Here is a 13,833-nt window from a genome sequence, read left to right as displayed (position 1 = left end):
AATAAATTATTCTGTGGTCTATTAAGTTACTGGTTACAAAATGTATCTTGGGAAATACTTAGAAATGAAGAAGTAATTAAGAGTGAATGTATTAATATGTTTGTGTATAGGTTAGGCGTAGGTTTCTTCTTTAAAAAAATGGTAGGTATGTAGGTATGTCAATGATCAGGCCTCACTTTTAATTAAAAAATATATATATTTAAGGACATTCAATATTTACAAATTATTACTAAAAATTCATGGACTGAGTCACCAACTAAGAAGTTTTGCGTAGTTAAGATAACACGTTGCACCTATAGTTAAACCTAATATAATGTACAGGTTAATTAAGACTAAAATAAAAAAAATTGTTTACAAAATATACATACATACATGCATACATACATACGCTTGAAAAACATAACCCTCCTTCGGGCAGTCGGGTAAAAAGTTAACATTTCAGGAAAATGGGTAGAAATAGGAAAAAAAATTTTTTTCGTTTCCCGTAATACCTAAGTAAATCAGCTGATTGGGCTTTTTGAATGGGAAGACGAAAAACATTTTTAATTTTAAGACACATTCACCCCTTAATTAAATAGTGTCGGGTAACAATTTATACACCTTCAGTGTATAATAATATATCACAAAGATAAACATTAAATAATATAGAACTAGGTTATGTATATATAATAATTACGTTAGATACTTAAATAAAATAAGTTATTAAAATTTATCATCAATTAATGATGATAACAATAAAATTCAATTTATTAAAATCTCAACCACGGGGAATTTGATTCTAGTGTACGCGGCAACACAGAATAGCGTTTAGGGTTCATGTTATTTTATTTTGTAATTTCGAAATTATACGATATTTTTACTGATGGTTTGTGATCCCAGTGTCCTTCTTATTTCTTGTAGTATTATTTTTACACAGTTTCACTGCGCAAACTGGCATTTTACTTCGGTTTATGACCAAAATTTAACAAAACATTTACCTTACGCAATTTGCAACGCGACTGACTCCTTTAACTGACTCGCCTCGCCTCGGGCTCGAGTACGCCGAATTCGGCCTACTATTTGTTGCCGCATTTGACAAGTACGCCGGCGGTATCTAGTCGAGCGAGCGCGCGAGACCAATCATTCATCTAAGTTCATTTCATTATCATACGGTCCTCTAATACTCCGACTAATCTCCTGTTTAATGGCGTTAGCGAGAGGAAGATGGCAGTATACGGAGTTCAAATTATAAATTTCGAAGTGTACCTATAAGGACTAGATGCGAATTATCATGACACTAGAGCGTGCAAGCTTGAGCAATTGAGCATTGGTTTGAACTGTTTGAAGTCATAAAATATGATCTTGAATTACGTCACCTATGTGTTACATGTCTTTCTTTAGGGTGTCCAGCGGGGCTACCTACTACGAAATTCGAAAATCTAAGTTCGTGTCCACAGAGATATGATATGATATAAAGTCCGTGTTCGTGTCGTTCCGTCCCTCTGACACTTAGTACTACATTATACCTACTGCAGAGGCTGGGAAAGAAAGACTTGCAGCTTGCAGGCCGAGTGTTGATAGTATACGAGGCTGGCATGTTCTTTCACGCCGAGGCTTGTATAGTGCTTTTCTCAAACATGCACTAAAAGAAATAAAAACTCCTAGAAATCAATGTTTTATTCGTAAGACAACTAAAATTGTACCAGACTCAAATTATAATTGCTATCTATATAAGTGTTTATTTCATTCTAACATGATTTAAAACGTTAAAATAATCCCAATAAAATCAAATTTCTATAAAAACATGTACAAATAACGGACTGCAAAAATAAAGAATCACGTTTCTAAACGAAACTTTTGAAATGACAATGGAACTTATTTGCAAAATGGCTAAAGCCCAAGTCCAGTCAATAACAAAAAAAGACAATAACACTTGTCAATTTTTTTTTGTGTTTGCTGTTCGGCTTTTAGGGCCATTATACACGAATTATTTTCTTAAACATGCTATGTAATGTTTATGTTGTGGTCCATAAAACAGGCTAATATCCACGATAAAGGCCATTATACACGACTTGAAATTAATAATCTGCATTTCTATGGTTCATTTATTAGTTACTGAATAAATTCACGGGACTATGAATTTTCTATAATGTAAATAATTATAATTATTACCGACGCGCTTTACGTCAAATTACAATTTAATTTACATAATAAAGTAATGTACTGTTGCAAATTAAATGGGCTGCAGTTCGTGTATAATGGCCCTAAAAGCCGAACAGCAAACACAATAAAAAAAAGTTTTGGCGGGAAAATTGACAAGTGTGTCTTTTTTTTTGAATGACTCGACTTGGGCTTTAGCCATTTTGCTAGTAAGTTCCATTGTCATTTCAAAAGTTTCGTTTAGAATCGTGATTTTTTTATTTTTGCATTCAGTTATAAATATCTACATGTTTTATAGCAATTTGATTTTATTGGGATTATTTTAACGTATTAAAAATCTTGTTAGTATGAAATAAACACTAATATATTATAATTTGAGTCTGGTACAATTTTAGTTGTCTTACGAATAAGACATTGATTTCCAGGAGTTTTTATTTCTTTCAGTGCATGTTTGAGAAAAGCACTATACAAGCCTCGGCGTGAAAGAACATGCCAGCCTCGTTACATCCGGCCTTGCTTCGCTCGGCCGTCTATACATACTCGGCCTGCAAGCCTTTCTTTCCCGGCCTCTGCAGTAATGTACTATTTCTCTCTTTATTTATTTACCTTCAGTTTTTCCGCCGCCTCTGTTGCTGCACCAGCTTGATTAGCTGTTCCGCGGACGTGGGAGGGAGTGTACAGTAAACTTAATACCTATCGCAACAGTTTTTTTTAAGGTGGCCAAAATTGTCGTGCCTGCTCGTACGTAGGTTTCAAAGAGGTACCTACCGCTCTATGGTTACCTACTACTGACCTCAGAAGCTGATAAGCCCTCTAGCTATGATTTGTTTGCAAATATCATGCGTAGTTAAAATACCACGCACAGGACTTATCACGCTAACACACACGAGTCTACTCGTGACCACGGCCACTGTAATGTTGCCGAAACGTCGAGGTAAATATAACTCGTTTGTGTTAGCGTGATAAGTCCTGTGCGTGGTATTTTGACTATGAGTGAAAATCACGAAAGTTTAAGACATTATATTTTATCATGCGTAGTTACTGTTACAAGTTACTTTGAATGTCTTGACATGATAATTTTTGACGTACGTTGATAATGCCAATGGTTCACAAATTGTTATCAATTAATGCGTCGATTAGTACAGCTTTATCTACATTTGTTGTTTTGAAATTGAACTAAATGTATGCATCCATAACATTTGATAAGTCGCATTAATAGCAAACGGACGTATTGATTCTGTGTTGTACATTATTAATAAATTGTAGTTATAAATTGTTAAGTGTCGTGTGGTCTTTGTCTCCGAGAAGTGATATGGAGAGCGAAAAAGTTAACACCAATGAAGGTGCCGAACACCGTCCTCGGCCTTCGGTCGTTTCTAGCCATAGTAGTACGAGCGGTGTAGTATATCGAGACAGAAATAGATCATTCAGCATGTAAATATATTTTCTTATTTATTTTTTTACCAGGAACTATTTTATTGCCTGAACTGTCTGATTATAAAGATATTGACTGGTAATTTTGACAAACTGCCCAAAGATTATGTAGCCAAAATGGTAAAAACGGAACACTTGAAAAAAAAAACTTAAAAATTATTAATAGTTTAAGAGTAAATAGCAGCCTAAGGTATACAATATACCTAAACTTGGAATATTCCGTACAAAATACGAAATCCTTGAAAAAATATTACTTATTTTTTTTCATAATGGCTACGGAACCCTATTTCGGGCGTGTCCGACACGTTCGTGGCCAGTTTTTTACTAGGTCTTTAGGGATCAATGACGTTTAAGTACATTTGTTGCTGTGCCATTTGCCAACCATAAAAATTGTGTCGGTATCTCATGAAGTCATGAATAGGTTGGTATGCGACGGCGATATCCGCGACAGATATTAGTTTCATCAGTTTGAGCACATAGGTACATACCTAGATATGAATACTTACAATTTATAATTAATTTTTAGGTTCGTAGCAAAAATGGCAAAAACGGAATCCTTATAGTTTCGCCATGTCTGTCTGTCTGTCTGTCCGTCTGCGGCTTTGCTCAGGGACTATCAATGCTAGAAAGCTGTAATTTTGCACGAATATATATGTAAACTATGCCGACAAAATGGTACAATAAAAAATTTTAAAAATTTTTTTGGAGTACCTCCCATATACGTAAAGTGGGGTATTTTTTCTCATCCAATCTTGTGGTGTGGGGTAACGTTGGATAGGTCTTTTAAAACCAGGGGTTTGCTAAGACGATTTTTCGATTCAGTAATTTGTTTGCGAAATATAGCGTCCCCCCCTTCAAAAATCTAAACAGGTGGGTGGAAAAATTTGAAAAAATCAGGATGGTAGTATATTAAACTTTCAAGGCAAAACTATAACGGTTTAGTTTTCGTGAGAATTATTAGTAGTTTAAGAGTAAATAGCAGCCTAAGGTATAAAATATACCTAAACTTGGAATATTCCGTACAAAATACGAAATCTTTAGACAAATATTACTTAATTTTTTCGTAATGTCTACGGAACCCTATTTCAGGCGTGTCCGACACGCTCTTGGCCGGTTTTTTAACTCATAGCAGAACACGCAGAAAATATGAGAAAACAAAGCCGGGGCTGGGGTTTGAATCCAAACTTCGTTATACCGTGATCGCGCATAATTCATCTGGCCCATGTTAACTCAATAAACTTCATGGATGTATTTTGATAAGGTGGCGTCCGAGTTCATACCTCAACGTCGTCGTCAAAAACAAAAGGACCAGATCTGGCTCCACCTCAACTGACCAATGCGACGCTGCGGGCCATGAAAAGGTAAACAAATTTCAATGTTTCATCTTTGGGTGTACCTACGAGTAAAAAAGTGATTTACTTAACTTTAATTTCAGCAGAGAGTAAAAATTTTATACTTGTTTTAGGAAACAGCTGCAGATTACATTAAAAAAATTCGTAACAAGTGGAGATGGACCACTCTCGTAAATGTTGTGGTTGTTCAAGCTAAAGGTCTTCCACAAACGTCAGACGGGGGTTCAGTGTTCTGCAAGATAAGGTAAAATTACCGTACTCGTATAAGTCGTCGTATAAGTTGTTGGTAAAAAGTGCATTAACCTTTTTATCGACCAAACGACGCGTAACTTTCATAACAAATGCTTTTAACTTACAATCTTTTATTTAACTTGCATGTAATTGTATGTATGTATGTGCGAGTCAAATCTTGCAAGTTAGAGAACTTCCGATGGTCGGATTGACTTGAAATATGGTAGGTATATGTACCTACCTACTTATGTAAACCTGGTGACAATACAAAAAAATTGATTGTTTCAGACTGGGCACAGAAACGTATAAAACAAAATCACAACAGCATCCTGAATGGCGTGAACAGTTTCAGATGCGTATTTACAGGGATCACTTATTACGACTTTCGGTTTGGGTCAAAGGAAAACAAAAGAACTTTATGGGCAGGTAACATTTATTTGTTTACTCACTGGCCAGTTACAAAACGTCATAGTATGAAAATAACGTGTTTTATGTTCTGTATTCTTCTTCTTCAGTTGTGTGGTGGATCTGATGAAGTTAGACAAGGAAAAGACACACGAGCTGCGACAGGAATTGGACGATGGTTTCGGAGAAATCCATTTGTACGTGACGATGTGCACCATCCGAGATAATTCGCCGTCTCAGGTCGATGAAACATCTGAAGGGGACATTTGGAAGAAGAAACAATATGTTTGTATTTTCTTGTGCATGTAGAGTAGGGTAACAGATACACGATAATTTTTAATCGGTGCTCAGGAGTTGAAAAATAATAAATAAGGAACCAGTTAAGTAAAACTTGAATTCAACAGGCGAGGTCTTATGCAATCAGATCATTGAATGAGCATTGAATTACAATTAATTATATTATTCAAATAGCTATATTAATCAACACCTAGCAGAAACATAGTTATTCTACATTAATTATTGAAGTGAAGTATACTACGGAGAATTCCCCATAACTCGTAGATTTTTGTGAGAGGGTGACAAAGAATTTCTTTTCAGTTATTTCCCAAATAAAAAATATCAAATAAAAAAGTCTGCGGTTCCAAGAAAGCGTGACTTAATTGTGACCGCTATACATTTTATTACACTTTTAGAAAAATTGGTACTTACCTGATAACCGATTCAAAATCACCGTGTAAACGTGTCAAAACACTTGGCGTTGCGGGTACGTATTTAAGTCATAGCAACATTGTAAACCCTTTCAGTAAGTAGGTAGGTATTCAACTAGTTAAATTACTCAAGGGGTAAACCGGGCCTTCAACTTGGGCGTCAAACCCTCAAACTTTGGCTAACTACGCGCAATAAAGACGCGTCTCTATTGGCTCTAAATAACGTCAATACAATGTATTGCGTTATTTTAGTTAAACTCGAGAGATTAGGGTAAATTTTGACACTACAAACCACATAATCCCAAGACGCTATATTGAATAAATGACATTTCATGTTTGCAGACGCTATTAAATAAATCTATTATTATGGCCTAAAACCAGATTAATTAGAAATTAATTGCATAACGTTATCTAATTTTATTACATTCTTAATTAATTTGAAGCAGATAAGTAGTTAGTGGATTGCATTAGGAAATAAGTAACGTCATATTTCACTAGCTATTGCCGTATAAAATCTGTAGGAGAATCATATTTTTACAGCTCTTAAAAAGTTTATCAATTGATGTCATCTAAGATATTTTTTATTCTTTTTTCTAACTAATATAAATTTCCCAGGATTGGTTCAATCTCCAGGAGTTACTACAGGGCGATGTGCAGGAAGTTGGCCAGCTCCACGTGAGGGTGGTGGCGGCTCGGGGCTTGAATGCCAAGCCCAATGCTTACTGCACGTTGGAGCTGCATAACCAGCAGGTGCAGACACATAGCTGTCGGGCCACCAGCGAGCCTGCGTGGAACAAACGATACGTTTTGTAAGTAATGCTGCCGCGTCGCTGTGCAGCCATCCAATTTGAATTTACGCGATGTAGACTAGTTAGTGTGCAGTCTATAATATCTGTCACAGCGGACCGTGCAAACATATTTTTTAATTGCTATTTATTGTGTCACATATTCGTGCGGTGACGACGTACTCTTCCACCTGACATTGATTGACCATAACATGTATTGTTGCAAGTGTTGTTTGTAGACTTACAAAAATTACTCTATCTAAACATATATAGGAATGTTATCTATTTAGGTTCAGGGGACCAATTTTTTAAATCTAAAATGGTAAAACAGTGCTAAATTGAGAACTCGAAATATTCAAATAAGCAGTAATTTTGTATTTATTTTCACCAATTACGAATGGTATATTCACCTATACTTACTAATCTGTATTTGTGGACCTGATTACTGATTATCAAAAATTGATGGCACTCGCTTTTCATTAGTTCAAACCTATCTATTAGGTTCCATTAGGCCTCGGAGATTAAATTTACCTAAACTGAAGTCGGTAAATAATAGTAATGTTTTTTTTACAGCAATGTATATGACATTACGTCAACTTTGGATGTAAAAATTAATGATAGTTCGCTTAGATCTTCCTTTCGTAATGAGAGTCTGGGTATAGTGTCTATACCGTTATTCAGAATTGTAAATGGAGAGATGCGATGGTACGCGTTAAAAGACATGAATAAAAGGAATGGTGCCAAAGGGAATCATCCTAGAGTCCTGCTGCAGATGTCCATGATGTATAACCCGGTTAGTAAGAAACAATACAAGTAAAAGTAAATACTTACTGAAATATATTTCAGAGATTCATTGTCTTAGAAAAACATCTGCACTGTACTGTACAACAGAATAAGTAATACAAGTAACTGTACCTAATCGTTGTATTTTTGTAGACAAAAGCAGCACTAAAGTTGTTTCGACCTAAGGAAGTGAAATATTTGGATAAGCCAAAGAAATTAGACCTGGACGTCGTGTACAAAAACACAGTGTTTATTCAAGATTTATTTAATTTCCTACACTTTCTAAACGATGCTTTTATGTAAGTACCAACTTAATCTCCTTACTTATAGAGCTTGTCTAATAAGCTATGATGACGCGTGCCTCACTCAACTAAATCAGTTCATCATAACCATAACTAAGTAGTAAGACAGCAAATCTTACAATAACAGCCTGAGTCCAACGGGGATTTAGTTCCCCGTTAGACTAAGGTAATGGTGGATTTAGTTGAGTGAAAAGCTTAGATTCTCGAAAATCGTTCGTATCGTACCTACCGTTCTAGTATTAAAATTAAGTGTCTTCGATTTAGTAGTTAGCAGATTGACAAGCACGCCGTAGGTACTAGAGTTGAAAATGATGAAGTGAATGAATGAGTTGAATGTCAAAATCCTGCTGTCATTATACGACATGTAGCTGTGTGTTTAGGTAATCATTCACTTCAACTCTCGTGGCACTACATATTTAGGTACTTACTTGACATTACAAGAATAATTTTGACGTGAAAAACATAAGCTACGCGAAATCTATTCAAAAGCGTGACGTCGCATGTAGCATGTCAATTTAAACACGATTAAGGTAACGGACTAAATTACGTGGTGTAAAAATATGACTGGTTCCTCACTAGAATACTCACTGGAATACTCAGACATTGACACTAAAAACGACACATAGGTAATTAAATGCCTATTATAATACCTTGATACTTACTTTGTTATTTTTCCTAACTAATAAAACGTATAAATTTATACGTACCTACCTAAAACCATGTTAAAAATATAGTACATAAATAAACAAGTACCTATACGTATCACAACATTATTTGTTTTGAAATAATATGCATGGTCGTTTGAATTAAGAACAGGATTGATAGATCTGATTAAGGGATACGTGGCATTAATTAGCCTTCGAAAAGGTCGAATCATTAACAATAGATACGGTTATCTATTAAAGTTGTTGACTTGAAATATGTAATCTTGTCATTACGGAATATCCTGTCCTGGAAAATAAATTATTTATTTACATAAGATACTTTAAGCGGAACTCCTGCATCTGGTTGTAGGGGAGAAAGGGGTATTGAGGGTCAACTAAGCGAGAATTGAAATAATAGAACAAATTGAAACAAAATCATTATTGCAACCACCTCATAACAAAATTCTCAAAGCTCCTCATTAATATCTATAGGGATTAAAGTTTTTTTTTAATTTACTTTGGAAACCCCTCAACAGCCAAACATATTTACAGAGCAGCCTAAGGTATAAAATATACCTAAACTTGGAAAATTCTTTTTTTCCTGTTATATAACTTCTCTTCTCTTTATAGTCGCAATCTTAGTAACGTAAAGTTTAATAGGTAGTGTCTGACATAATTTCTGACCTGCTTAAGTGTGTTGAGGTTAGAGCTTGATGTTATCGTCTTTCGTCATTTTATAACGCTCTTAGATAATGAACCAGAGGGCCTACTCCTAAATTCGAAAATCGAAGTTCGTATCATAGCGTCCCTCTTAGTCTCGTATTAATTAGTATAAGACAAGTGTCAGAGGGACGGAACGACACCAACTTCGATTTTCGGAGTAGCCCCGCAGTAGGGCTACTACGAAATTCGAAAATTAAAGTTCGTATCGTACCGTTTCGCTGACGCTAATATTATTTCATACGAGAGTGAGAGGGACGGTACGATACGAACTTCGATTTTCGAATTTCGTAGTAGAGCCTAGCACCTTCATTGAACTAGAGCCCATCATTTAGTTTTATTGCGATTACACGTACGTACCTACAAGACTGCTACATTTTAAGGCGAACGAGACAGAGCCCAATAGAGGGAAAATTCTCATTTTAATTTGTTTGAAAATTAATCCCTGAACCACTGCGATTGCTGCCTCCTGACAGCGTAGCTCGAACAGAACAGTAGAATAAGGCAAGCAAATATTATTATGATCGATATCAATAGTAAATGTTGTGGCATAGGTAGACGCACAAGTCAGCACAGCCATATCACTAGCACCGCCCCATAACGTTGACACGTTTTAAACCCCTTCATTGCTATTATTTTTTGCAGGCGTCTTTTTGAATGGGACAACCAAGAACTCTCAGTAATAATGCTCATAGGGTGGCTGGTTTTTTGGTTCTACTTCAGAGCTTGGACGATACCGCTGTTTCTTTTGGCACCCTTCGTGTTCCATTTAGTATGGGGCAGAAACTTAGGTATTATTTTAATTATATGTTCTTATGATAATCTCCACTTTGTTTAATAATATACATAAGTAAGTACTCGTAGAAACTGACTCGTGTACTAGAGTGCAACCTTTTCGTTGCAACATTCCATTTATCTGACAAATATATAATCGTGAATTCGTTTCCTCGACTGTATACGTTTTTTTTTCTTTTTTCGAGTACTTAGACGAAGTAAATTGCCATTTCGAATTTTGTTATGTTTACTTCATATGTCTCGTACTATACGGACAGTGGCCTATCTTTCCCAATGTTGATTATGTGTTCGCTTATTTTCTAGCTGAAAAGACGCTCGAAACATCATACAGAAACTATGATGACGGAAATTTAATGAATAGCAGCGAAAGGGTAATTTTTATTTGTACAAGTACACCTATGATAAAAAGGCTTCAAATTGGTTCTAATAAACAAAAAATCACTTTACTACATTAAAATTCTCAAAAAAAAAATCTTGACAGCATTAGGTACATTTTGTTTAAACATTGAACGAACATACAATAAGTCAAATAAATACAGTATGTAATTAATTTTTACCGAATTTGAAGGGATAGTTAGTTATATACATGTTAGGCTGTTTTGTTAACTATATTAAATTTTATTACTTACATTTTTCAGCATGAACAAAGTTTAAAGGGGAAAGTTCAAGCACTACCAGAAATAGCTGCCGGCATAATTGCGAACATTGAGCTCTTAGTATCATTGGTTGAACGATTGTATAAGTAAGTCTAAAAATAATACCTTAAAAAACAACTGCTAAAATAGAAGTAAATAAATAATATCACGGGACAATTAACACCAATTGACCTAGTCCCAAAGTAAGCTTAGCAAAGCAACGGATAAATATAATTATATAGATAAATATTATACACCCAAGACCCAAGAACAAACATTCGTATTTTTCATACAAATATCTGCCCCGACACAGGAGTCGAACCCGGGACCTCAAGCTTCGTAGTCAGGTTCTGTAACCACTAGGCCATCTGTACCCTTAGTTTTCTGTTACAAAATAGGTACGTCTCGATCGCGTTCGCGTTAAAATCTCAATTTGTATGGAAACACGAACAGCGCCTCTAGCGGAACGTTTGTGATGTTCGTGTATCCATACAAATTGAGATTTTAACGCGAACGCGATCGAGACGTATTTTGTAACCGAAAAGTTACACTAAGGGTCGTCTTGGTAAGAAATAACTAAATGTTTTTATTTTGCGTTCCAGCCTGGGAACGTTCAAAGTGCCGTTTCTGAGCTATGTCACCATGATGCTACTAGTCGTGATGTCGTTCGTTGTTTATGTGGTTCCGTTTAATTATCTACTGATGGGACTCGGTATGTTATCACTCATTGCAAGTATGTAAGCAATAGTTTTATGTAAAAAAAATATATCAATCGGTTGATTTCTATTGCAGGCGTTTATAAATTTATCAGAAAGTATTTAAATCCTGATAGGAAGTTGAACAACGATTTGGTTGATTTTATATCACGAATACCGGATAATGAAATATGGGTACGTGTGATTAAATTTGTTTACAGAGATAGGAGATATTGTAATTCAGAATTGACTGTTATTTCCGTATTGCAGAAAGATTGGAAGGAGCTGAGCGTGCCGGAACCCCTACAGTGCGTCTCGGACAACAAACTAACAAGGAGCTTCAGCGACAATCATTCTGACTCTGATCTGACTTAAAACTTAAAAATAAGGGATACGAAAATAAAAATAAAACCAGTTGTAAATTAAATATCCTTATTATATTCCTTATCCTCATATCCTTAACTAAAATCACAATTTGCATTAAATCTAAATTTGTCTAACAAACAATAGTGGAGTTATAGACACCGCGTGCAAGTATTGAGGACGCTACATCTTTGGTCTACGTTATGCATAGCCATTTCTTCGACGCCTTCGCGGATTTTACGTCTATCCTAAAACTATGGCACAGTGCGCTCTGAGGCCGTATTGTCTAACGCTGACGTTCGCGATGGCCTTCCTTATCTATTTCTACCATCATCTTATAACGTGTGACAGAAAGAAGTAATGAAAACGATTGTGACAATAAGGCCTCTGTAGGGCTACTACGAAATTCAAAATCGAAGTTCATATGGTACTGTTCCTCTCACTCCTGTATGAAATAATATTAGCGTCAGCGGAACGGTACGATACGAACTTTGATTTTCGAATTCCGTAGTAGCCCTCCTGGTTGGTCGCGCGGCGTCCGCTGCACCCGCGCCGTGGTCTCACTACCGCCGCTTCATGGAGCCTTGCCGGTTCAGGTTCGGCTCAGGAACTTTTAACTCTCGCCACTCTTTCTGTAAATCATAGTTTAAACAATTAAGTACTTATTATCGCACCACTGCCGCTCTATAAACGTCCACGACACTATTGAAAAAGTCATAATTACCAATACAATGTTGTCTGGAACTCGAGACAAAAAGTCCAGTAGATCGTTGTTAGGGACTCTTTCCGGGCTTAGTAACTTGCGCGTGAACTTATACAATCCTGCAAGATTACAAAATAAAATTAATATCGTTTTGATACTCAATTATTTATCTTCAATAAAGCGTAAATTATTGGATCACGACTTACCTAAGGCCATGAAGAAGTAATTGACTGGGATAAAATACAGAGCCACTGACGATATTACCAATAATATCATAGCTAGGTAACTTAAGTACGGAACGCTGAACATCACCAAGCTGCAAAGAAAAAGCCATTATTATTAAGTTAGCAAGTAAGCTCTTACTGCCAATAATACTTTTAAAATACAATAATAGCCAAAGAAGAGCGTAATCGCAAATATGCATTATTTATTGTCGATAAATCTCACTATATGCCTTTATTCAGCCGCCCGTCCTTCTAAGGAAACCGGCCGTGAGTGTCGAGCCACGTGGGTTCCGTATGCGACATTCAAGATTGTTATAATCGAGTGTATCGAGTATAATCGAGTATTCGAGTAAGTACGAGTACTTGTTAACTTGAAAAGCCGACTCGGCTGTGGAAGTGATAGGAGAATACATACTTTTTGATCCTTTCTATAAGCGACACGATATAGTCTATGCTGTTCTTGGTCGTGAATGTGAGATCTTGTAGTTCATATAAGCGGTCTTTTATCGTCATGTCGTCCTAAAATCATAAAATAATTTAGTGAATTCAATATTAATAAATAACTTTTGACAAAATATAATATGAGAATCATAATGAGGAGATTAATTACTTTTTGTATTTCTAGGTCGTCGTCTGAATCGTCATCGGATGTATAGACCGGCGTCAGTGCATTGTTATCTAAAAAGAAAAAATAATTATTATATATTATTATAGTTTTTGTAATATCAAGCGCTATTAATCGCTATAGCAAAATCAAAAATGATTTGTATAAGCAAAAATTGTTCGGTTCTGGCACTTCGTCGGCTGCTACAGCGGCACGGTCGCTTCGCTCGCTCGGCTCGCGCGCTGAGGGTCGCAGTTCTATCTAGCACTCCTCGCTTCGCTTGTCGTCGTACCTAACCAGACCTGCCTTAGT

The 13,833-nt window shown here is 35.9% G+C and overlaps 2 protein-coding genes across 2 annotated transcripts in view; one reads left to right on the top strand and one right to left on the bottom strand.

The window, feature by feature from the left end:
• The first annotated feature begins 3,320 nt into the window (after positions 1 to 3,320).
• On the top strand, positions 3,321 to 12,054 carry LOC141428383 (multiple C2 and transmembrane domain-containing protein-like). Its single transcript, XM_074088367.1, has 14 exons — positions 3,321 to 3,573; positions 4,835 to 4,934; positions 5,039 to 5,169; positions 5,445 to 5,582; positions 5,672 to 5,846; positions 6,884 to 7,077; positions 7,627 to 7,846; positions 7,990 to 8,135; positions 10,148 to 10,293; positions 10,601 to 10,668; positions 10,936 to 11,039; positions 11,535 to 11,644; positions 11,725 to 11,822; positions 11,898 to 12,054. Exons 1-14 carry the CDS (start codon positions 3,452 to 3,454, stop codon positions 12,000 to 12,002), a joined length of 1,857 nt encoding a protein of 618 aa, XP_073944468.1. The 5' UTR covers positions 3,321 to 3,451; the 3' UTR covers positions 12,003 to 12,054.
• LOC141440952 (multiple C2 and transmembrane domain-containing protein-like) overlaps positions 12,043 to 13,833 on the bottom strand; it is a 32,606-nt gene continuing 30,815 nt past the window's right edge. Inside the window, exons 9-13 of the mRNA XM_074105548.1 lie at positions 13,528 to 13,595; positions 13,333 to 13,436; positions 12,900 to 13,009; positions 12,715 to 12,812; positions 12,043 to 12,622 (exon numbers count right to left, since the gene is read on the bottom strand). Coding sequence (XP_073961649.1) covers positions 12,554 to 12,622; positions 12,715 to 12,812; positions 12,900 to 13,009; positions 13,333 to 13,436; positions 13,528 to 13,595 — 449 coding nt within the window. The 3' untranslated portion in view covers positions 12,043 to 12,553. The remainder of the gene's footprint in view (positions 12,623 to 12,714; positions 12,813 to 12,899; positions 13,010 to 13,332; positions 13,437 to 13,527; positions 13,596 to 13,833) is intronic.

The sequence above is a fragment of the Choristoneura fumiferana genome, chromosome Z (assembly GCF_025370935.1).
Source record: "Choristoneura fumiferana chromosome Z, NRCan_CFum_1, whole genome shotgun sequence".
Classification (NCBI taxonomy): domain Eukaryota; kingdom Metazoa; phylum Arthropoda; class Insecta; order Lepidoptera; family Tortricidae; genus Choristoneura; species Choristoneura fumiferana.
Note: the sequence above shows the minus strand (reverse complement) of the source record. Positions and strands in the feature narration are given on the sequence as shown.